Source organism: Xenopus tropicalis, chromosome 2 (genome assembly GCF_000004195.4).
Source record: "Xenopus tropicalis strain Nigerian chromosome 2, UCB_Xtro_10.0, whole genome shotgun sequence".
NCBI lineage: Eukaryota > Metazoa > Chordata > Amphibia > Anura > Pipidae > Xenopus > Xenopus tropicalis.
In genome coordinates, this window is record NC_030678.2 from 18401354 (window position 1) to 18426582 (window position 25229).

Genomic DNA, 25229 nt, shown 5'->3' on the forward strand with positions numbered 1-25229 from the left:
TGTTACTGGCAGATCCCCAAGTATCTATTTTTTCTAATAGCATTTTATGTTATTAACCCATGAGGGTCCTTGTCTGTTTTACTGCCAAAAAACGGGTTATAGAAACCTGTAGACAACCATATTCATGTAACTATCATCTCACCTATGGGACCCTGTGACCCTAGGGGTCGGGACAAAGGCCATCTCTCCTCACTACTGTAACTAGAAGCAGCAAAAATCCTACAGGCAGTAATAATGACAAGCGCAGCGTCGCTTTAGCAACAGATACGCTCTGACTCCCTAGGGAAAATGTTTGTGACCTGAAAAGAGAAAGGTAATGCTAGAGCCAGGGGGCGGCGCTTTGTCAGACCCCGCCCCCTCTGCACTTGCTGCCTGGCAGCCAAGATCCAACTGTACAATGTCAGTGTGCAGTACCTACTTCTCTCCTGCAGGGGCTCCCGAGGGTTAATCCGTGTGTACAGTACTAACCTGCAGTACCTAAAAATTCCAGCAGGGTATCCCAAAAGCCGCTCAGTGTGTACTGTATCAGCTTGCAATACCTTATCTCTTCCAGCAGGCGGTCTCTAGAGGGCGCAGATCAGTGGGCCGGATCAGCTGACGCAGCCTTTGGATGTGAGTGCGGCTGTGCCCTCCCTTGTGCCGTTCAGTCCCGATCAGTAGCCCGGAGGAAATCGGCTTTGTGTCTCGGCGGTTTCCTTTTATTCACAGCTGCCTGTAATCGCGGATATTAAGGGTCGATCGGTGGTGGATCCGCAGCCATGCTGCCCCATATAACGCTGCTTGTGCTGGCTGCCGGAGCGCTAGCGCTGGAGGTATGGGGGAATGGATCGGGGGAATGGATCGGGGGAGGGTGGGGGATTGTGTGCCGGGGCTGCTCGGCTGCCAGAGGGAGCAGCGCTTTGATGCAGTGCCACCTTTCCCTTTGTGCATCTACCTGACCCCCTCCCATTGCTATCACTGTATGCAGTGCCATTATAGGGCTGCCAGCCCTGCTACACTCATTGCAATGAATGGACTCTTTATTATACCCCCCTGCCCTCCAGTGATGCATTATGGGTGGGTGAGTGAGTGACTGAGGGGGCTGACTGCCACCCAGGAGATGCAGCCCTGATATACCGATACCTGGGCACCCCTTACCCATGATGCATAGGGTGGGTTACCCTCCTATAATGATACCTGGGCACCACTTACCCATGATGCATAGGGTGGGTTACCCTCCTATAATGATACCTTGGCACCCCTTACCCATGATGCATAGGGTGGGTTACCCTCCTATAATGATACCTTGGCACCCCTTACCCATGATGCATAGTGTAGGTTACCCTCCTATAATGATACCATGGCACCCCTTACCCATGATGCATAGGGTGGGTTACCCTCCTATAATGATACCTGGGCACCACTTACCCATGATGCATAGTGTGGGTTACCCTCCAATAATGATACCTGGGCACCCCTTACCCATGATGCATAGGGTGGGCTGCCCTCCTTTAATGATACCTGGGCACCACTTACCCATGATGCATAGGGTGGGCTGCCCTCCTATACCAATACCTTGGCACCACTTACCCATGATGCATAGGGTGGGTTACCCTCCTATAATGATACCTGGGCACCACTTACCCATGATGCATAGGGTGGGTTACCCTCCTATAATAATACCTGGGCACCACTTACCCATGATGCATAGGGTGGGTTACCCTCCTATAATGATACCTGGGCACCACTTACCCATGATGCATAGGGTGGGTTACCCTCCAATAATGATACCTGGGCACCACTTACCCATGATGCATAGGGTGGGCTGCCCTCCTATACCAATACCTTGGCACCACTTACCCATGATGCATAGGGTGGGTTACCCTCCTATAATGATACCTGGGCACCGCTGGCATAGGTCAGACTAATGCCTTCATGCCCTACTGATGCCCCCTCACACTCACACAGTCTCATTCCCACCCATTGGAGATGTGCTAGCCCTGGCACTTTCATTGAGATGAATGGACCGCAGGTCACATGAATGACCCCCCCCATCCCCCATAATCCAAAGCAAGGGAACACTGTGGGTGGGTGAGGGCAGACCAGGAAAGAATTCTATTTAATATCAGCAAAAAAAAAAAAGAAAATCTATGAAGTGGCAGTGCCCTCAGTATGTCTGTGCTCCTAGGAGTGAGCTCATCCTTTCATATTATGGGTTAGTCTTAGCCCCCTGGGGCACCCTCGGCTACCATCCTATAAGCCAGCTCTGAGTATTTTGTGATGTCAGTGGCTGCTGGGACTTGTAGTTTAAGGACAGGTTGGACCTGGTTGTGGTTGATATTAAGATAATGACTGTAGCTGTGTATCTTGCAACTATGTTTATCTGAGGTTTATCTTTCTAAGCATCGCCGCCCCTGGCCCTGGCACACCTTGGCAATGGGGTAGGGAGGCTTCCTGGGGGGTATATTGTGCAGACTGGGTGTCTCACTTTACTTTACCTGTCCTCTCCCACGTCTGGCCGTCTGAGACATGTAGCCAGGTATCTGTCTCCTGTATGTACATCTCTATCCGTGCCAGTGCGTGACTCATACAGCGCAGGAGCAATCTCCCACGGCTCGGGCTGAATTCCTGGCACAGTCACTTAAAATCACCTCTCTCTCATTGTAATCTCTTGCCTCTCTCTCCCAGTTATATGTCTGTGTTGTGCATTGACAGGATCGGGTGGAATTGCTGGGAATGCCTGATAAATAAGCTAGGGCAGGGGATATTCCGAACACCCACAGCACCCTTTGATAAATAGGCTCCTGATTGATCTGATTCTCTGCACAGAGGCTCATAGGGAGGGGGTGCGGGGGAGGCTACAGGCTGTTCCTTAGGGTGGGAATGAGAAGCCATAGATAAAAGGATTTGACTGAAGAAAGATTAAGACGGAGAAGATGGCGTCTTTGCAGTGCTGCATAGAAATTCTCCCACCGCTAGGTGTTGGGAAGCTTTTCCATTCATCCCTTTCCCTCTATACCCTTCACTCAGTGGCATTATTCTGTAACATGGAGGTTCTAAATGAGACAGTACACAGCTCGTGCCTTTAACTCCGTGGCAGCATTCTCTAACATGGAGGACGTATATAAGACAGTGCCCAGCTCTTGATTATAACTCTGTGGCATTATTCTTTAACATGGAGGACGTATATGAGAGTGCCCAGCTCATGCCTATAACTAAGGGACGTTATTCTGTAACGTGGAGGCTCTATATAAGACAGTGCCCAGCCCATGATTATAAGTCTGTGGCATTATTCTGTAACATGGAGGATGTGTATGACACAGTGCCCAGCTCCTGCCTATGACTCTGTGACATTATTCTGTAACATGGGGGATGTATACAATTCAGTGCCCAGCTCGTGCCTATAACTAAGGGACATTATTCTGTAACATGGGGGATGTATACAATTCAGTGCCCAGCTCGTGCCTATAACTAAGGGACATTATTCTGTAACATGGGGGATGTATACAATTCAGTGCCCAGCTCGTGCCTATAACTAAGGGACATTATTCTGTAACATGGGGGATGTATACAATTCAGTGCCCAGCTCGTGCCTATAACTAAGGGACATTATTCTGTAACATGGGGGATGTATACAATTCAGTGCCCAGCTCGTGCCTATAACTAAGGGACATTATTCTGTAACATGGGGGATGTATACAATTCAGTGCCCAGCTCGTGCCTATAACTAAGGGACATTATTCTGTAACATGGGGGATGTATACAATTCAGTGCCCAGCTCGTCCCTATAACTAAGGGACATTATTCTGTAACATGCAGGATGTGTATGACACAGTGCCCAGCTTGTGCCTATAACTCAGTGGCATTATTCTGTAACAAGCAGGGTTCTATATAAGTCAGTACCCAGCTCATACCTGTAACTCAGTGGCAGTATTCTGTAACAAGCAGGGTTCTATATAAGACAGTGCCCAGCTCATACCTGTAACTCAGTGGCAGTATTCTGTAACAAGCAGGGTTCTATATAAGACAGTGCCCAGCTCATACCTATAACTCAGTGGCATTATTCTGTTACAAGCAGGGCTCTATATGAGACAGTGCCCAGCTCATACCGATAACTCAGTGGTATTATTCTGTAACAAGCTGGGCTCTATATGAGACAGTGCCCAGCTCATGCCTAAAAGATGCCACTCTTACACATACATATGTGTATTGCATAAATACCACTTCCCTGTTATGGAACAACCGTCGAGACGCACTCCCTGGAAAAGGTCCAGCCATTATTAAGAGACAAAAACACATCGGTGGGTTTCTTATAATTGGCTCAAGTCGGAGCTTGTAACAGCCGCCTGATTAGTATGCAAGAGGTCTTTCCTATTCAGTAAATAATTGATCGTTATAACTTACTTGCCTGTGGTTTTCTAATAGAATTGTTGCAGTGAGGAGCACCCTTCACAAATGAAGGGCCTTTGCAATACAAATTATCTTATTGTATTCTGTTTTCACAAACATTCCAAACTGGAATCCCCCAGATTTTGTTGTATTGCGGTGTGTTTCACTGTTTCATGGGGGTTGCTGGGAGTTGTAGTGCAGCAGAAGGGTTTCTGTGACAGCACTGCACTATAACGCTGTGATTTGTGCCTCGGTTCCGTTGTGCATTGGCAGAAAGTCAGCCCAAAACCACCCTATTTGAAGCGCAAGCATTTTGCATTGTAGTGAATAATCCTTCTGGCAGTTTTATTTAGCCAGTTCACATAAAGAATAAAGTGGGGGCTTTCTTTTGCCCCTAGCTACACTTCTACAGGTCTACAGTGAGAAAAATATGGTATATTTTTGCATGCAGAACATTCCTTTCTACATTTTTACATTTATGGGAGATATCCTACTGCTTGCTTTTGCAGCACACTCATTATGGCTCATTAGGGTTAAGCAATATGTCAGCTCCCTTTCCTATTCATAAATAAATGAAGCTGCTATGAGAATGTTTTATTTATTTCAAACTAATTTTAAGCTCTATATCGGTGGTGGCCGACATTCAAAATGTGGTCCCTGACTCGTTCCGGGTTCAGTGCTAGTACAATATGATGCCATCTAATAAAAGAATCATAGGGGCTGCATCTGTAACTACATATTTATTTATATACATACATTTACATCATTATATATGCCTCTTGTAAAGGCAGGCAACATTTATTGTCCTCAACTACAACTCCCAGCACCCCCAACAGCTGTTCATTTGGTTGCACGGTAAGCTGGGGAGAGCTGATGGCAATTTATCCATCTTTTAACTCTTTCACCAATAAAGCTTTGCTGTTTCTAAACAATGAGAAGACATTTAGCTTTAGAGCTGCCTTTATCTGTTTGGAAGAGAGCGAGGCGGCCATTGTTGGCAGATGTGATTAGCCGGTAATGATGCCCCGGTTGCTGTATGCGGGCACATGAGACGCCGCTCCCTGGGTAGCTGGGCTTATTCGCTTTGATCCTGTACAAATCTGCCCGGGCAGAAGGGCGTTTAGGCCTCTGCTGCGTTGCCTGCTCGGCCCTGGGGAACTGCAATTGCTGCCGTATATATTTATTCTGTAGCCATTGTTTGATTTCTGTGACCTAGTACCAACTGAGTGCCTGGCATCAGAGCTTCCTTGGTACCCCTGTGTGTCTGACTTCCATAGTGAGGGCTGATAGCGTGCTGGGCAGGTGTGACTTTGCTGCTAGTGCAATGCCTTAGGGATTTTTTTTTCTTAATCTTCGTGCCTTGTTATGACTTAATCGCATGTGACGTTCACAGGGCGGAATAATTAGATTTCTGCCTTTTGCACTGTATGCCAAGAATACTGATTTGGAGGAGGTGTTAGTTTTGCCAGTGGGATGATGCTTTACAGCCTAAGGAAGGTTTTCTTATGCAAGAATTGCATTATTAGTCTCTTAGTCAGTGACCCCACTGGGGCCCCCTATACCCCCTGGGATCTCTAGTAGTCACAGCATCTGCTTCTCTTATAGTTATGCCACTGTCTGTCACATACTTTGGGTTCTACCTAATTTTGGAACCTAATTATGACAACCTCTTTCATAGTTGCACACCAAGATGGCAGTTAAGGCTGCTGACACTTACTTGTGCTGATGGAAGACATTAGGTGGCCTGAGTTTCATCCTGGCAGTCAGACTTTGACGTGATGGTACAGAGACCTGTCAGATCAGTCATGTAACTGAATGAATTCATGCCACTGTGCCATGTTTTTCTTTGGGGGTGTGAACTCAGCTTCTCCTGTCAAATCTGTCGCCTTAGGGGTGCACACATGAAGGGAGAGTTGGGCAGATTTGTTGCAAATGACCATATTGCCTAGCCATATGGCTCTCTTTATTGTTACTTTGAGCCTTTCAAGGTATCAGTAATTCTACTGCCACCATTCTGTCATGTTGAGAGTTGTAGTTCAGAGCTGCCAGAAGGGAAAGTGGCACCTCTGCAAGGAGATTTGTGGTTGGAAACCTTTGCAGAACTGATTGTGATTCCTAGGAAGGCGGCCGATACCTTTGAGGCCCATGTTGCATGACAAGTAGCACACAATAAAACCTGTTTTGTCCGCCTTAAATCTCATGCATGTGATCTGTGCCTTGGGTAGCATTGACGTTCCTGCATATTTTCCCAGCTAGAAAATGTCGCTTTTACTTTAAAGGGAAAGTAAGGCCATATGGTGAAAATATTTACATTTAAAGGGTATATCTGTTGCTCCAGCACCTGCAATAAAATATTTATTGGCAGCAACAATTCTGTTCCATCATGTATGACTCCTGTTTATCTCCACTAAAATATTAAGTGCAATGGCACACATGGTCAAGATGCCCCTCTGCACCTGACTGGTAAGTGTATGGAACATTCATGCTCAATGCTCTTAATATGCATGCAATTTGCTGCTGGTTTTTTTTCCCATCGCAACTGGAAGTAGTAAAAGTGTGTGCGTTTGTGATTTATAATGGCAAAAGGCCACTCACAGCTGCCACTTGGGTGCCACTTACTAGGAGTGAGGGCTTTTTCACAAATCCCTTAGTTCTCCATTGCTGGCGACATTCTCATACTTGACTTGTTTCTTTGTGTATTGGTGCAGGTTTCCCACACTCCTAGAGGGCCAAAGAGCATTGATTCATTCATGTAGGCCAGTGGTTTCCAAACTGTGGGACTGGCATCCCTGGGTGGGTCTTGGAGCATTGACAGGAGGGTCTCGGTTTTAGGCCTTTTAGGGTAAAATCTGGAGAGAATGGCTACTTAGTCTGCTATATACTCCAGGAATTCAGTCTTGAAGGTCAGTTCGGGGGAGATTTAGGATGAAACATCAGATTCTAGATGTTCTTGGAACTGTGGATGATGCCCCAGTGTTTTCCTGTAACCTTGTTAGAAGCTAAGTGAGTCCTGACCATTGGTTGGACTCTTCGTCTATGTCAGTGGTCCCCAACCAGTGGCTCATGAGCAACATGCTGCTCACCAACTTCTTAAATGTTGCTTCCAATGGCCTGAAAGCAGCTGCTTATTTCTAAATTTCTGACTTGGAGGCATGTTTTGGTTGCATAACAACCCAGGTGTACTGCCAAACATTCCACATAGAGGCTGCCAAATATCATTATATATATATATATTATTATATTGGCATCCACCAAAATAAAGGATCTATCAGCATTGCGAGAGTAACAGAGTAGTCATGCTTATCTGTTCAGGCACTGAGGTCAAAATCAGTCACATTGCCCAAACAAATTTGAGCATGCATGGCCACCTTAAGCTTAATCGTAATCATTTCCCAGGGTTCCACAACCATAAGACCTGTGCTCTGATAAACTTCAGTCACACTTTACTGCTGAGCTGCAAGTTGGAATGATATCCCCCTCTCCCAGCAGCCGATCAGCAGAACAATGGGAAGGGAGCAAGATAGCAGCTCCCAGTAGGTATCAGAATAGCACTCAATAGTAAGAAATCCAAGTCCTGCTTGGGACTCCTCCAGTTACATGGGAGTAGGAGAAACAATAGGCTACCTGAAAGCAGTTCTAATGTGTAGCGCCGGCTCCTTCTGAAAGTTCAGAATCAGGCACAATGCACTGAGATGGCGCCTACACACCAATATTACAGCTAAAAATACATTTGTTGGTTCAAGAATAGAATTTTAAATGGTAGAATGTAATTTAGAAAAAGTACGCCATAAAAATCATGACAGTGTCCCTTTAAGCGCTGTTTTAGCTTCGCTGCGTGACACTTCTGTTTTTATAAGAAAGTTCCTCATTTTAACTGACGTGTTTGTCCCGTGTCGAGATTGAAATTCTTTGCCTTTCCTAGAGATTTAGTTCTAGATTTTTGCGACACGTCAGCTTTTTAGCATGAAATAAATGATATTTTCAAAACAGCAGTGAGCAGATAAAGCAAGAATGAGGGGGCCTGAAACTGGCACCACATTAATTCCTGAAAAAAATAGGTATATAACTCTATAACACTGAAAAGCACAATCCTTAGCAAAGAGGTTTTACCCTTCTGTGATGGGGTATTTACTTGCTCAGGCACAAAACAATGAGCAGCTTATCCCATAAAGAGTTGCAGTGAAAACTGATTCCTTTGTAGCCTTAATCCTGTCTGTGGTTTTAATACTTCCACCATATAGCGGTGACAGAAGAACAGTCATGCAGAACCCAACTAGTTACTTCTCTGTAGTGAGGCCGTCCTGGTTCCAGTGCCCTCAAGATAGATGTGGTCCACTGGTTTGTTTGCTTTGGTTGATCTAGAGCAGTGTTGTCACTGCAAGTAGTGGGGAAGTCCTTGGGGAGGCTGTACAAATCTTTTAAGGGTCAGGTTTGTGCCTGGGAACCTAGTTGGACAGCCCTAAACTAGAGCAAATTGGGTAATGACTTTGACAAAAAGGTCCATATATAGGGATTGTGATGATACCCATAAAGAACCAACCCTACTAGAAGATAAGATGATGTGTATGTCTAGGAGTCAAGTCATGTTCCTGCAATGACACCCACCAGGCAGTGCTTGCAGAGGCTCCTAAACAGTTGCACACTGGTAAATGCACTGGAGCAGTTGAGTATCTTTGTTAGTATCTGAACCTCTAGAACAGAGTTCCCCAACCTTTCTTACTCGTGAGCCACAGTCAAATGTAAAAAGACTTGGAGAGCAACACAAGCACCATAAAAGTTCATGGAGGTGCCAAATAAGGGCTAAGATTGGCTATTAGGCAGCCTCTATGCACCCTATCAGCTTACAGGGGGCTTTATTTGGTAGGAAATCTTGTTTTTATTCAACGAAAACTTGCCCCCAAATCAGGAATTCAAAAATAACTTCCTGGTTTGGGGGCACTGAGAGCAACATCCAAGGGGCTAGTGAGCAACATGTTGAGCCACTGGTTGGGGGTCACTGCTCTAGAACTTCATTGATGCCTTCTAAAGAGACCAGAGGGATCCAAATGCTCTTATCCTATGACCTGAAATATGGCATTTCCTTATTTAAAGGTCAGACAGGGTAAATTATTTTTATTTGTCCTGGAACTAAAAAAACTACTGCAGTTTGCTGTGTAGCAGTCTTATATATTATGTACTGAATTGGTATTTGTTTTCCTTTGGTCAGGGCAAAAAGTGTGATAGCTCCCAAACATGTATAGATCCATACACAAGCACGGGAGGGGGGGCTATTGTAATTCTCAAGAATGGAGTAAATGTAAGGTTGTTACCCATAGCAACTAATCGGCAGTTGCTTCTTGATTATTCAACCCCAGTGAGACTAAAGAACAAGCATTCTGATTAGTTGCTAATGGTAACTGCCCCATTAGTATGATTGACTCCCGTGTTGTGTGTCTTTTCCCAAGAGAGAGATGTTATTGACGTCTATATATCTTTTGAAGGTGGCCATACACAGCCCAAGATTGGCTCCTGACTCGGCTCCTCCATATCAAGTCAGTAGTTTAGTGGTCCTTGTATGGTGACAAGTCCGCCGACCTGCCTATATGATTTTTATCTGATTTTGATCTGGCCAGAAATGTATTAAGTATGTCAAAAAGCTGTGGAACATGGACAACAGCAGCATATTAATGTGGTATGATCTGATTGTTGACCTGTGGGGTCAAATAATTGGATCAGCCCAATGTAGCCTAGCATGTGTGGTGCCCAAATTGAGTACATATCTGCTTTTGGCAAGGTATTCTGGTGTGTGGCCAACTTTAGTTGGTTGTTACTACTCTTTATATACTATTAAGATAATCCTATCCTTTAACCTGCCTTGCTTGTCTCTTCTGTGTACCTTTACACACTTGTGTATGATATGACCTCTGCAGTATTTACAATTCTTTAAAAAAACTTCTTCTGCGTTTTGTATTTCATTGTATTGTATTGCAGGGTATGCTGGGCTGCATCTGATCACAATGTGTGTAGGACAGGGATAGTGGTGGTAGCAATAAAGAAAGAACCATGAATACATCTTTAGGGTTGCTAATTCTAAATACCTTTAAAAGGTCCTAAACGGACCAACTGGAATGAAGGCTGTTACATTTAATAAGGGGATAGAGTAGAGAAATGGTGTTAGTGCTTTTCTGCACCTATTCATTTTCATAGTAGTCAGGTGTGGCCGTGCTGTGTATGGGTGGCACAATGCATGCACTTTTAAAGGTGAAATTTGCAGGGCACGGGCTGATTTGTCATTGCTATGTTAAAATACCTGCTCTCTGAAGGTTCTAGTTTGCCGATCTAGTGCAGACTATAAAGGTCTGACCGTACTGCAGCTGCTGTATATAAGCACTCATACATCATTGCACTGTGGTGGTGTCAGCAGCAATTCCTGCATCACTGTATCCCACATATATATATATTTTTCAATAAATTGCAGAGTTCTGCACCTGCTGCGAGTGGAAGATGCCCTTGCCGACTACCTGCAAGTGAGAAAAGTTCTTTTCATCGATGCCTTTATTACTCTCATGTTAAATGTACACTGCAGTCGTTACTGCTAATCCTACTGCAAAGAACCAACTGCTGTCACGTGTTCTTATAAAATCCTCTGTGTATGGAGACATGGTGTGGTAATTGTGCTAAAGGGGAACCCCACCTAAAAACTTGTTTTCTGCGTGATAAAAGAAAATGTACTTCCCAGAAACTTTCCAGTCTTTTCAATGACTTTCGGGCTATTTTTAAATGTAATTAAAGTTGAAAGCAATAATTATGCCTCTTTGCTTTCTGGTTCTGACTCTTGAAACCATGTAGCCGAAGTCAGTTATCCTGCAGGTCTTTTAATCAGCTGGTTGCATGTACGGTTAGGGTGGCTGACACTCTGACTTTTAAAGAGAGCTGCCGAGCAGAGAGCCTTGTGTTAGCAGCCTAAAATTCCTAAAATCTCAGAAACCACAAAATCTGAAAAACCACCAACAATGACTATAAGCTGCAAAAGTGCCCTTCTGGATGAAAAATATCAAGTGCCTATTTTATGCTGTTAAAAAACAGCATAAATGAATATCCAACCAGCATATGCTTTATATTATCTCAAGTGGCCTATTAAAGAATCAAACTGGAATATATATCGGTAAATATTGCCCTTTTACAACTTTACCTATGAGCCGACATTTTGTGTGCTCCCTCAGAGATCACCTGACGGGAAATATTGCGACTCTAACAGGAAGAAGTGTGAGAGTAAAAGACAGAACTTTGTCCATTCATTGGCTGATGTGACCTAACGTGTATGTGTCCCCTTGGTTTGTTTGTGTGCACTGTCAGTCGTATGATCCCAAAATGGCAGTTTTCTATTTAGGATTACCCAATGGCACGTATTGCTAGAAAAGTTTCATTTTATGAAAAAAATGAAGCAGGATTTTACATATGGGCTGTTTTATGCAATGCATGGATGGGACCTGTTATCCAGAATGCGCTGGATCTGGGGTTTTCCGGATAAGGGGTCTTTCCGTAATTCGGATCTCTTTCGTTAAGTCTAATAAAAACATTATTTTAATGGTAATTAAACCAATAGGGCTGTTTTGCATCCAATAAGGATTATTTATATCTTAGTTGGGATCAAGTACAGGTACTGTTTTATTATTACAGAGAAAAGGGAATCATTTAACCATTAAATAAACCTAATAGGACTGTTCTGCCCCCCAATAAGGGGTAATTATATCTTAGTTGGGATCAAGTACAGGTACTGTTTTATTATTACAGAGAAAAGGGAATCATTTAACCATTAAATAAACCTAATAGGACTGTTCTGCCCCCCAATAAGGGGTAATTATATCTTAGTTGGGATCAAGTACAGGTACTGTTTTATTATTACAGAGAAAAGGGAATCATTTAACCATTAAATAAACCTAATAGGACTGTTCTGCCCCCCAATAAGGGGTAATTATATCTTAGTTGGGATCAAGTACAGGTACTGTTTTATTATTACAGAGAAAAGGGAATCATTTACCCATTAAATAAACTCAATAGGGCTGTTCTGCCCCCAATAAGGGGTAATTATATCTTAGTTGGGATCAAGTACAAGGTACAGTTTTATTATTAAAGAAAAAAGGAAATCATTTTTAAAAATGTGAATTATTTGATAAAAATTGAGTCTATGGGAGATGGCCTTTCTGTAATTCGGAACTTTCTGGATAATAGGTTTCCGGATAAGGGGTCCAATACCTGTATATTTATATGGAGACCTACACTGTTTGGGGGGGAAAATAGTTTTCCAACATTGATGCCGACATATTTCTGATTTCAGGTTTCAAAGGATCATTATTGGTTAAAAAAAAAGTTAAAACTATTACCTCACCTCACCTCCCTTCCTATTACCGTATATACTCGAGTATAAGCCGATCCGAATATAAGCCGAGGTACCTAATTTTACCTAAGAAAATTGTAAAACCTTATTGACTCGAGTATAAGCCTAGGGTGGGAAATGCAGCCGCTACTGCTAAGTTTTAACAATCAAAATAAATACCAATAAAATTACATTAAATGAGGCATCAGTGGGGTATATGTTTTTTAATATTTATTTCAAAGAAAAACAGTAAACTAGCTCTGTAAGCGGAGAAGAGGGTCAACAAAAACAATATGAGTACTACCCCACGCTCACTGCACATTGGCAAACTTGCAGCAGACCCAGTCCCGGAGGGATGTAAGGGGAAATAAGTATTGCTAGTGGGAGCCTAGGCCAGGGCACTGGAGGGTCTGGTTGCGGGGGGCCTAATTTGCACACAAAGGAGAGAGGGTGCTAGTCTAGAGGGACCCATGGCACCCGACTCGAGTATAAGCCGAGGGTGACTTTTTCAGCACATTTTGGGTGCTGAAAAACTAGGCTTATACTCGAGTATATACAGTACTTATCTTTCAGTCTCTGACATGGCTGCTGCAGGGGAGTCCTGATAGGCTGGAGCAACAATGTAAACACAGTTAAGCCTGTGAAGTCTTTGCCCCACCTGATCTAGTCTGAGGCGAGGCAGGGTGCTTGTCTTAACGTGTCAGATAAGTGGCAGCAAGCTTGTTTAGTTATTTTTACTTTAACAAGGTGGAGAAAGCAAATAACTAATGTTTTATAAGAGTGCTTCGCTGTCATGAATGTAATCAGGGGATGGCAAAGGAATATGGGGTTGCCATAATGCTGCTCAGTCTTTGTGTAGGGGAGTGAAAGAAGGGATTGTTCAGAGGAACCAATAAAGGGCTGTACTGTGCCTGGGATTGCTACTGGGAGCTGAGCCTCCTTACTGAAAAGTAATCTCTGAACAGAAAGTATTTATATTCTATTCACTGCGTATCTGTGTGCCTGCCTGTTTATCCCTACTCTATCAGTACCTGGGCAGTAGGGAGAGGCCACTGTGCACCACTTTGCTTTTTGCCCATAATTGTTGGTATAGGTATGGGATCCGTTATCCGGAAACCCGTTATACAGAAAGTTCCCATAGACTCTATTATAAGAAAATTATTCTAATTTTTGAAAATGGTTTCCTATTTCGCTGCAATTGTAAAACAGTGCCTTGTACCTGATCCTATTTAAGGTATAATAAATCCTTATTAGAGGCAAAACAAGCCTATTGGGTTCAATACTTAAATGATTTTTAGCAGACAAGATATGGCGACCCAAATTATGGAAAGATCCCTTATCCAGAAAACCCCAGGTCCCGAGCATTCTGGATAACAGGTCCCATACCTGTACATGGTGACCCATGGCCAACTGAGGGACATATCTAATTTAAAAGGGTCACTTCCTAGCTATTATAGACCCCAGGCAGCACTGAATGGCATGCTGTTCCTTTACACCAGTGATCCCCAACCAGTGGTTTGTGAACATGTTGCCCACCAACTGCTTGGATGTTGCTCCCAGTGGCTGCAAAGTAGGTGCTCATTTTTGGAGGCAAGTTTTGGTTGCATAAAAACCCAGTGTAAAGCCAAACAGAGCCCTCTATAGGCTGCCAGTCCACATAGAGGCTACCAAATAGCCAATTATATCTCTTATTTGTACCCCCAGGACCTGTTTCCATACTTGTGTTGCTCCCCAACACTTTTTACATTTGAATGTGGCTCACGGGTATAAAAGGTTGGGGATCCCTGCTTTACACATTGTAGAAATTATACATTAAAATAACTCCTTACTTGTAAACAGTGTATTTTCACCCATTAAATAGAAACTATGGCTCCTGTATAAAAGGGAAATAACTGTGTGCCTTTACAGCATTAAATATTTACTATTGTGTGTGGTGTTGTCTTTGAACAAACTTAAACAAACAGCCCGCTACTGAGGAATCATTTACATAGGGAAGTAGTGCAAACAATGCTGGGAAATTCAATAAAATCTTGTTATAAAGGGAAACGGAGTGCAAAGCGGTAACGTTTACGCAGCTGCTGGGAAACAACAATGGGCAACTTTTAAAAATAGTGAGCATGTGTTATAGGGCTGCTGCATGAGCGTGCATGTACAGCAGCAATGCAGTACTTTAGATCTAGCCCCAGAACCTGGACCTCCCCATCTCTGTGTTTCTTTGAATCCTTTCTGGCCTTAAGCCACTGATGTGAGTAGAGAGAGGTGGCCTTACCAAGATCATGTTGTCATGTTTATGCCACATCCGTTGCATGGAAATTGTTGTTTCACCAGCACCCAAAAGTAGGGTCATTGTGCCAACCACTCTTATTTAGATCTAGTTGGGCATTACTGTCTCCTTCATGTGTCCCAGGTTTACAGATAGAGAGGAGTTTACCTGGGAAGGCTTTTCCTCCTTCCACATTTGCTCTGCAGAACCAAGGAGGTTGGAGCTAGGATAATATATTGCCAATCCGCACTGTTTTTTAAGGTTAATTAAAATAGGTCTACAGGTATGTGGCCTGTTATCCAGAGTGCTTGTGTCCAGGGGTTTTCTGGATAAGGGATCTTTCCATAACTTAAACTTGAAATAAACCCAAAAGAAATGTTTTGCCTCCAGTAAGGATTAATTATATTGTAGGATCAAGAACAACATACTGTTTTATAATTACAGGGAAAAGGAAATCAGTTTTAAAAAATGTAATTACAGGTATGGGATCCCTTATCCGGAAACCCATTATCCAGAAAGTTACGAATTACAGAAAAGGCCATCTCCCATAGACTCCATTATAAGCAAATAATTATAATTTTTTAAAAATGATTTCCTTTTCTCTGTAATAATAAAACAGTACCTGTACTTGATCCCAACTAAGATATAATTACCCCTTATTGGGGGCAGAACAAGTCTATTGGGTTTATTCAATATTTAAATGATTTTTAGCAGACTTAAGTTATGGGGATCAAAACTACGGAAAGATCCCTTATCCGGAAAACGCCTGGTCCCGAGCATTCTGGATAACAGGTCCCATACCTGTATTTGCTTAAAATGGAGTCTATAGAAGATGACCTTCTCCTAATTCAAAACTTCATGGATAATGGGTTTCTGGCGAACGCATCCCAAGCGTGTTAATGGTTTTAATGAAAAGGCATTTTGTATTTGTTATGCTCATGTTGGATACAGGTACATATTTCTTCTTTAATACTTTTGTAGAGCTTGTTCCATATATGAATATGCTTCTTGTGTATACACGGCCTGTGTGCTGTCACGCTTGGCCTCTCGTGCAACAGCAGTTACACCTGTAGGCGACTGTCACCGCCACGTGTTCATACAGAGCTATTGGCGCACCATGCCGACTCTCATCCTTTTCATTAAGAAAACCACAAACTTAATAGGGAAACAACTTGTTTGCTTAAGGGGCCCATGTACCTTTAAATTACCTTAAAGAATTTGACTTTTTATATTGGAGGGGCCCCTTGTCGCTGCTCAGCGTTTAATCAGATTTATTGTAAGTTACCGGGTGACTGTGTCCCTTGGACAATCGAAAACAGCTTAAACAATCTATGGGGCAAGGCAATAACCATTCGTTGTGTTTCTTTGTGTTTCATTTGCAGTTTCTCCAGCTCGGCCCTAAGTGGCCCTGTAATTTATGTATATGTGGCAACATCCTTGACTAGATTTCTGACAAAATGCCAGCATGGTCAGTCTCAGCCGTGCTTTATGGTGCCCCCAGAGATTTATCTCTTGCTTTTTATAAAGGGAAATTGTCTTCAGCTAAAAACACAATGTCTCTGCCATGGGAGCCCTTTGTCCCAAATTATCAAGCCACTGTAGAATTTCTTGGCATTAGATTATCCTTAATCCTGATTTATATATAAAATAGTTTTTTGGTTTTTTTTACGGTTAAAAGCGAAACCCAGAGGAATCCGTTTTTTTCCATTGAAAATGACTGTAGAGCTGCTGTAGTCTTTAACTGCTGAAATAAGGAGCAATGAAGGATTATGGGTGTATTAGAGAGAAATGAGCTCTGTCCGTGGCTTTTCCATGTTCTGATATAGCGGATCAGTCATGGTTGCTACATGGTTTACACGCCATTTAGGGCTTTTTGATTATTTTTCTATTTATGTCCTGTGTGTTTGATAAACTTGGCACAGCGGATATGGCCCTTATTATGCTGAATTATGTAGTGTGTGCGGAGCTCCTCGCAGATATCATAATCCATTTACTCACATAACAGTCTTTTTGCTCAGGAGTCACTTTATTAGCCGTTCTGTCATCATTCCGGAATTTTCTATTGTGTAAATCATTTCCTTTTTTGGGCACGTGGAACTGAAATGGTATATTAGAAAACCACGGGAATTTTTTGTTGTTGTTGATGCTTAAAAATAACTTAATGCCCACTGTGGTTGTACGTTGGATCTTTGTGCTGTGGGTACAGCATGTGATGGAAAAGTAGGGGGCTATTGGGGTATCATTATGAAACCCATCTTAACATTTGGAGAACATAATCTCAATGCGGTACAATTGCTGCTGTTGGAACCAGGACCCCAGTGCTTAGAAACAGCAATGTTAACCATTGTTCAATTGTGACATCCCTTCACTCATGTGGGCTGTAGAAAGAAACATCTAGTAACTTGTATTTTTTCAGATAACAGGACAAAATTATGACTTCAATGTGGTGCAAGGGCAACCTCTTCCTAAGGTGGCAGTTGAGACTGGCAGGTTATCATTCTGCTTGCGGCCAAGGCTCATACTTGCCCACGGAGAGCCCTGCCAGCTCCAACAAAGCTTCTGTCACGCAGGGCACCACATGGTATTTCTGGAGTCTTTGTTTTAGAGAGATTTCTGTATATTCCATGTAAAAGTCCATCTAAATTCACTCTTGCTCTGGGCCTCTATTGCATATTTATGCATAAAACCTGTGGCCACCTGGACTCTTGGATAAGGAATTCAGCTCTCTGGCCAAGAAACGGTTTCCCACAGCCCCCTGTTTTCTCTCACTTTCGCTGGGTGCTATATGTTTAGCTGAGCTAACATGATGGTACCACAGGTGGGAAGATTTCTATAGACAGGAGGGGGTCAAAACCTTGTTTGTAAGCATAAATAAATAACCCCTAGTGGCTGCATTCTTATTTGTTAGGGTGAAGACACACAGAGCTACTAGTAGCAGCTACTTTTCATTTGCTCATAATTGTCTCTACGTGTGTGTTGGCAGGGGCAATTCTCAGTATTGTCTATGGCAGGGTATTTTCTTGAGTTTAGTAGCCTTGAAAAAGTAGCTGCTACTAGTAGCCCAGTGTGTCTTCACCCTTAAGCTCACTTTCATAAAATGGAGCAACATCAGCCTGATAACTTATAGAGCTCCTGAGTTTCTTGGTTGTATATAATACTAGTTAAAGAGTGAAAAAATATAATTCTAAGCAAGTTTCCAATATACAAATGCTCAATGGTTAGTTGGGTGTTAGTGTGTTTATCCCTTTTTGTTCTCTGGTTCTGCCTCTTGAATCAGTGTAGCAGAAGTCTGTTCCCCTCCAGCTCTGTTAATTAGCTGGCTCATGCTACATTGTTTCTGGAGTCAGAACCAGCAGTGACTACACATAGCCATACAAACATTGCTTTTAAAAGCAGCTATATTTTTGCAGAAACCATGGCAAGGTCTGTAATTAATGTATACTGGAAAGTCGCTTTGAATTACAAAGCACAGTGAGGATGCCTATCCCTTCGCACAGGATACGTGTTTCATTGAGAACATTCTTTCACGCCGTGTCTGAAGAGGTACCACAATGACTTTTCCTGTGCTCTACTCTCTTCCTGTCCCTCTCAAGTATTTTGGAACTGTCACTGCTGGAGAAACCGATATGGCAGCTTATGTCACCTTTTTGGCAGCTGTCCCGTCTAGTTAAGCCCACATGGATGCCTGGGCTGTTTATAAACGGCTGCATATAAACATTAAATATGGACCTGGAGGTACACATGCATGTGTATTAGGGTATATGTTAACCCCTTCTCAGGTTGCAGGGCCGGTGTGCTTGAGTGTTTTGGGTGGGAAAGATCAAGTGTTTGTCTCCGGCGCTCGTGTTACACCCACATCCTGTAGCTCCTTCCAAATGCCTTTCTGTCTGATGGGTGCCAGCGGGAGTAGCAGCTGCTAATTCAGCATGTTAATGGAAATACTCTGTAGGAAGTGTCAGACGGGTACAAGTATTTTAATGCTGTCGTTGTTTGTATCACATGCAGAATCGAGGGAAATAAACACAAGTAGAACCTCCCGTGAAGAATCTGTCCTTTGGTTAAAATTAGCATCCCAAATGCCCAAATTGCCCAGTCCTCCTGTCTATGAATAGCGGATGCCTGTGAACTGAACCTACTGAGCTGCACAAAGAATCTCGCTATTTTGGTACCCTGGGAAGCCGCTAATTAAAGGGGAAATATAGCTTATTTACCAGTATGGTTTGCATTCACTGTTTTTGTATAAATGTTTGGTAAACCATACTTGGCTTCTATTTTATCAAACAAACTTCATATGTATATTTGGGCTTAAGCTGATCCCTTCAGACTAAGTTTATCTGCCCATGTATGGGCCCTCCCCAATTGGGCAGATATCTATCAGGCAGGTCCCTTTACAGTAAGGACAGCGTTGGCTTGCTAATATGGTCCCCTTCTAATATGGTCCCCAAGTGCCTTGGCCTTTGTTATGATCCGTTTGTTGACCCGAGAGCCAAATGCTAGGATAAGCCCAATATGGCCCAGTTCATGGGTAACCTTTCTAAGTGAGTGAATGTTCAGGTATATGGCCACCTTAACTTGTAGGAGTAGGAGCTACTTGTTATACAGGTAGGGACCTATTATCCACAATGTTTAGGACCTGGGGCTTTCCAAATATTGGGTCTTTCCATAATTTAGATTTCAGTATCTTAAGTCTTCTAAAAAATAATTGGAATATAAAATAAACCCAATAGAATTGTTTTCCTCCAATAAGAATTAATTATATCTTAGTTTGGATCAGGTACAGTTATGGGACCTGTTATCCAGATTGCTCGGGACCTGGGGTATTCCAGATAAGGGATCTTTCCGTAATTTGGATCTCCATACCTTAGGTTTGCTAAATCATTTAAATATTGAATAAACCCAATAGGCTTGTTTTACCTCCAATAATGATTAATTATATCTTAGTTGGGATCAAGTACAGGTACTGTTTTATTATTACAGAGAAAAGGGAATCATTTAACCATTAAATAAACCCAATAGGGCTGTTCTGCCCCCAATAAGGATTAATTATATCTTAGTTGGGATCAAGTACAGGTACTGTTTTATTATTACAGAGAAAAGGGAATCATTTAACCATTAAATAAACCCAATAGGGCTGTTCTGTCTCCAATAAGGGGTAATTATATCTTAGTTGGGATCAAGTACAGGTACTGTTTTATTATTACAGAGAAAAAGGGAATCATTTCTAAAAATTAGAATTAATTTCTTATAATGAAGTCTATGGGAGATGGCCTTTCTGTAATTCGGAACTTACTGGATAATAGGTGTCCAGATAAGTGACCCCCATACCTGTACAAAGAACTGTTTTATTACTACAGGAAGAAAGGAAATCATTTAAAAAAAATTTAATTATTTGATTGAAGTGAAGTCTGCGGGAGATGGCCTTCTGTAATTTGGAGCTTTCTGGATAATGGTTTTCTGGAAAACTGGTCCCGTAGCTGTATCACATTTCATCCTTTTACTTTATTTTTCAGGAAAATTCTCAGAGTTCATAATGCAGCCAACATATTCTGCAGCGCTGTACAATAAATAGGTATATGCAATAAATATGCAGCACCTGACACGAGGCAAAGAGGGCCTGGCCCTAAAGAGCTTACATTTATGTAGATGTGTTGGCAGCTGTCAACATTACAAAATTTCAACTTATTATTCAAAGTTTCCTTTATCTCTTATTGGGCTTGTTACATTTCTCACAGTTAATTGTCTGTAATGAATGCTAAGGTCAGGATGAGAGGAGCGGCTGCTCAGCACCTGTTGAATGGAATGCTGCTGCTGACCCCAGTGCTAGAGGGCTGCCAGCTGCCTGTTCCGTAGCGGGGCTGACTCCATGTTGGGCATGCCAGTGGGTTTCTGGGGCCAGGGTTAGAGTAGCTAGCTAGTACCTAGCACCATATTTACTTGTGGCAAGGCCCAAGGCAAAACAGGCTTTGTTGGCACACATCAGTTGTTGGACTTCAAGTTCTTGCACCCGCTGGCTACACCTAAGGAGCCACATTAACACTGATATAAAATGATTGTTGTTACTGTCTTACGCTGCTGTCGCCATTTTGCTTTACGGCACTTACATATGGATAACTGCTGTTCTGCAGAGACCCAGGGCATATTGCTCTATTTTACCACATGATTGACATATTTTTACCACATGATTGATATATTGACTTCTCTAAATCAGCATAGTGCAAAATACAGGTCATATGAACACAGTGTTGTGTTAAACTGAACATTATAATTGAGAGTACAATATGTAGAGATGCTGATACTCGTGTAGCCAATGGAAAGCTTCCGAGTGGAACAGTATGGCAGCCTCCACTCCTGTATAAATACAGATATCAACTTCCATATTAGTAAAAATGTTTTTCATTGAAGCAAAAGTCCTGGCTGATTAGTTGTACCTTAAGCTAAAGGAGAATTTCAGTCTGTTGAATAATGACACCTTTCAGAGGGCCCCTGTCAGCCTATAGCGAGGGGACAGTAGAACAGTGAGCAGTGTATCCCCATGGAACAATCACGCTTTATTCCGTACCACAAGTGATCCTTTCTGCCGAGAGACACCCAGAATGCAGCCGAGAGGCACAGACCTGCTCCTATGAAAGTTCAAAGGGAAATTTTCATCACTGAACTCATTTAATTTTCCTAGTCCTGTGTTTAAGGCCTTTCTTTGCCTGTATAGACTATTGTGAAATTTAAAGGGGAAATATTTCCTGTTTTCATGTTTTTAAAGCACAACCTATTTTTTTTTTTTTTTTTTGCAAATAGGGTGGCAAAGCATAGGAACATGGATTATTGTGTTAATAGCATCTAGTCTACACAGATAAGAAAAATTAGGGATGGCTAATTGCAAAAGCTTCAGGCTACCTTGGAATAGCTCCATCTAGTGGCCATAAGTAGATGGGGGAGATGCCAGTGGAGCTTAGCTGCCCCTGTCTGGGCCCTAAACAAAGTCAGAGGATTGGTGGCTAAAATAAATTCAGGGGCTTTATGGGATATAAACATAGTTACAGGTTCGCCTGGAATCCAAGACTGTTGAGTCACTGTGCCATATTTATCAGGCTTAAAATGTGTGCTGTCATCAAGGAATAAATATGGATAAGTGACCCTCCCGCAGTCTAATCTTGTAGGTTGTAGGTATTTCTGTTCACAAAGTTTAATCATTTGCAGATTAGCTTGTGTGTGCGCATACTTGGTTACTTACCTAGGTATCTGGGCGACCTTAGTTTCCAGTTCCATAATCACTTAGTGCCAGCCCAATCAGGATGTTGCTTGGGGGCCTAGAACATTTGCCAGTGTTTGGCAATTCTTCCTTTGCAGAGAAAAGTGAAAAAAGGCAACAAATGGAGGGCCCCTGTCCCCATCCTCTTTGCTGACCATTTCCAAACTTTGCTATGAGAAGCACTGATGGTGTCCTGGTTGCTACTGTTCCACATATTGCAGCCCTATACAAGGAAATGTAAACATTTGAAACAAATTAATGTTAAATTGTTCTTCTGAGAACTTTTGCAGTTGTCATTTACTTCTTTATTTTTTTTCTAGTTTTCAAGATATTAGTAGTTTTCACTCTGCTAATACAATGTAAAACAGCGCCATCTGCTGGTCATTTCTGCTGACTGGGAAAAGAGGAAAGTCTTCTGATGTGGCTTTGCTCAGAGTAGAGAAATGTTAGATTGCACTCTTTTGTTGTTTTCTAAGCAGAGCAACATCAGTGCATTTTCCCCTTCTGAAATTGCTTACCAAATATCAGTCCGGGCTGCAGAGCAGATCTGCAGGTACTATCAATTTTATTATATTAGCGGCGTAAAAACTGCTAGTATCTTGAAAACCAGAAAATAAAATAATGCAAATTACAAAAGTGCTCAGAAGAGCAACTTTACATTTATTTTTTAAAAGCTTACATTTGCTGTAAGGTCAATATCACGTGAGCGAAGAACGTTTACTGTGGCCATAATTTCCCTGGGGCTAGTTGTTTACTAGTAATGACAAGTGACCTGCAGTGAGGTGGGCAACAAACAAAGCCATCTTTGCCTGTTTGGCATCCCTGTTGATTGTCCGTATTGGGCTGTTCCAATCCCAGGGAGAAATATACAAAATCAGACATTGAGGCACTCATCATCATAGAAGACTCACCAAAGTAAAGTGGTGGCCTAGGTGCTCCAGCCCCAGACCCTTAGCTCAGGGGAGCGGACAAACCGTATGTGAAGTAACCAAAAATGAGGTATAGGGCACTCTGGGAACCCTCAAACAGGCCATCAAGTTATATTATTAGAAGTTGAAAAAAATATTTATTGAAGAATCATGTCAACGAGCCTTTACATGTTTCACATATGTCTGACACTTAATCATAGGTTTAAATGTGCAAAACACATAACCCACAATGCACCAATGGAAAACAAGGGGAGGGGAAAATGTAAATAAGTAATTTAAAGAAACATTGTACCCTATTAAATTACATTGTTTCTTTAAATTACTTATTTACATTTCCCCTCCCCTTGTTTTCCATTGGTGCATTGTGTTTTAAATGGCAGCTACGTGTTTTGTACGTTTAGGATGAAGACAGTCTCTGGTACTAATCGCTGTGTGTGTCTTTGCCCTTAAGCCTATGGCGTGTAAGGCTCTGTGAGATGATTTTTCAATAAAGATTTTTTTCTACTTTTAAAAACATTTTTTTGTCGGTCTGTTCCAATCCCAGACCAACAATTGGATGACATGGGACTCTACACCAACCCGTCAGGACCGCATCCAGCGACAAAATTCCACATCAATTCCATAACAAGGAGAGATATCCTTATCAATCCACCATCTCTTACTGCTGCTCAGCCTGATCCCTAACACTTGTATCTGGTATCTGAGCCTTTGCCTATGAGAGGGTAACATGACCCTCCTTTAGGAATGCCCCTAGCACACTTGTTTCCCAGGCTTAACAGCGGAATGCACTGAGGGACAAGGCCTGAGGGCACCTAAGGGCTTTCTGCATGTTGCCTATACTAACATTTCTTTCCCAGAGATTCCATTAATCTACATCCGGATTCCCAAAGGTTTCCCATATCTGCAATAAAATTGACTGGTTAATGAAATAGAGATCTGCACTGTTTTACAACGGTATCAGGCTCCCCTTACTTATTAATAGGGCATATTTTCTCTAGCTAATAGGGCCCCCCCCCCCTTGGTATAAGCCTGCCCTTGCTATCTACAACTCCCTTATGCCAAGTGGAAGTAGAGGGTTTCTGGGAGTCATAATTTAATCAGTACTTCAAGGTGACCCGTCACCCACACATACAAGGCTGTATAATAATTGTCCCAAAGTCTATTTTCAATTCAATCATCCATACCTGTTATAAATGTATTTAAAAATCTGAGCTGTCAATCATATATTGCCTGCCCTGCCTCTATGCCGGAGGCATAGAGGCGGGGCAGGCAATATATGATTGACAGCTCAGATTTTTAATTACAATTGCTTTAACTCCCTATTCAGCACTTCCTAGATATCCCCCAGATGGCAAATGCATAAGATTTTGGAGGGATACAAAGCTTTGCCTTAATAACAGTGTTTACAAAATGGCGCCTGCCTGCTGGCTGTAACTGTAAAATTCCAAGACCGAAGGAAAAAGAAATTCAGTAATTTATACAGCGTAAGCAACGTTTATTTTGCTCAACTAACAGGATGCAAAAGAATTTGGAATTATTTCTTGAGGTGACAGGTCCCCTTTAAGAGGCTGCAGACTGGCCATTGCTGCTGTATGGAGCAGCCTGTGTTGCAGTGATATAAGCTGGAATGATATGTACAGACAGGCTATGTCTGCGTGCTCACCTCTCCTTTGTTCATTAAAACGTAAATCCTCCGGGCCTGTTTGTGCTTCCTCCGCCGTTTCACCGGTGACTTGTGATTTATCCGACATCATTCCCGAGGATTGATTACTGCTGATATGCTTTTCTGCTTTTCTCCCAGTAGAACTCGGGCTGATAAATTAAGAGAAGCTCCTTGCTTTTCTGCTATCATTTTCTGTCCTTATCTCTTGCCTAACATCTTGGGATCATCCGGAGCGGGTAGCCGGCCAGGCTCTGAAAGTAATAATCAAAGCACCGGCTTGGAATTCACTATCTTACTGTATTCTGCTTGGATTGGAGGAACTGCCCTTGTGAGCTAGAAAATGTGTTATTGGAAAGTTGCGTAGAATTCCATTTTCATTCATTATGCAAAATTCTATTTATGGG

The 25229-nt window shown here is 42.5% G+C and overlaps 1 protein-coding gene across 7 annotated transcripts in view; it reads left to right on the forward strand.

Moving 5' to 3' along the window:
• The first annotated feature begins 453 nt into the window (after positions 1-453).
• The window catches only part of app (amyloid beta precursor protein), a 117292-nt gene continuing 92516 nt past the window's right edge, over positions 454-25229 (forward strand). For 6 of the 7 annotated variants that reach the window (XM_012956722.1, XM_012956721.1, XM_012956723.1 and 3 more), the window contains exon 1: positions 454-812. In XM_012956722.1, coding sequence (XP_012812176.1) covers positions 759-812 — 54 coding nt within the window. In that variant the 5' untranslated portion in view covers positions 454-758. The remainder of the gene's footprint in view (positions 813-25229) is intronic. The other variant, NM_001005698.1, reaches the window with a different exon arrangement.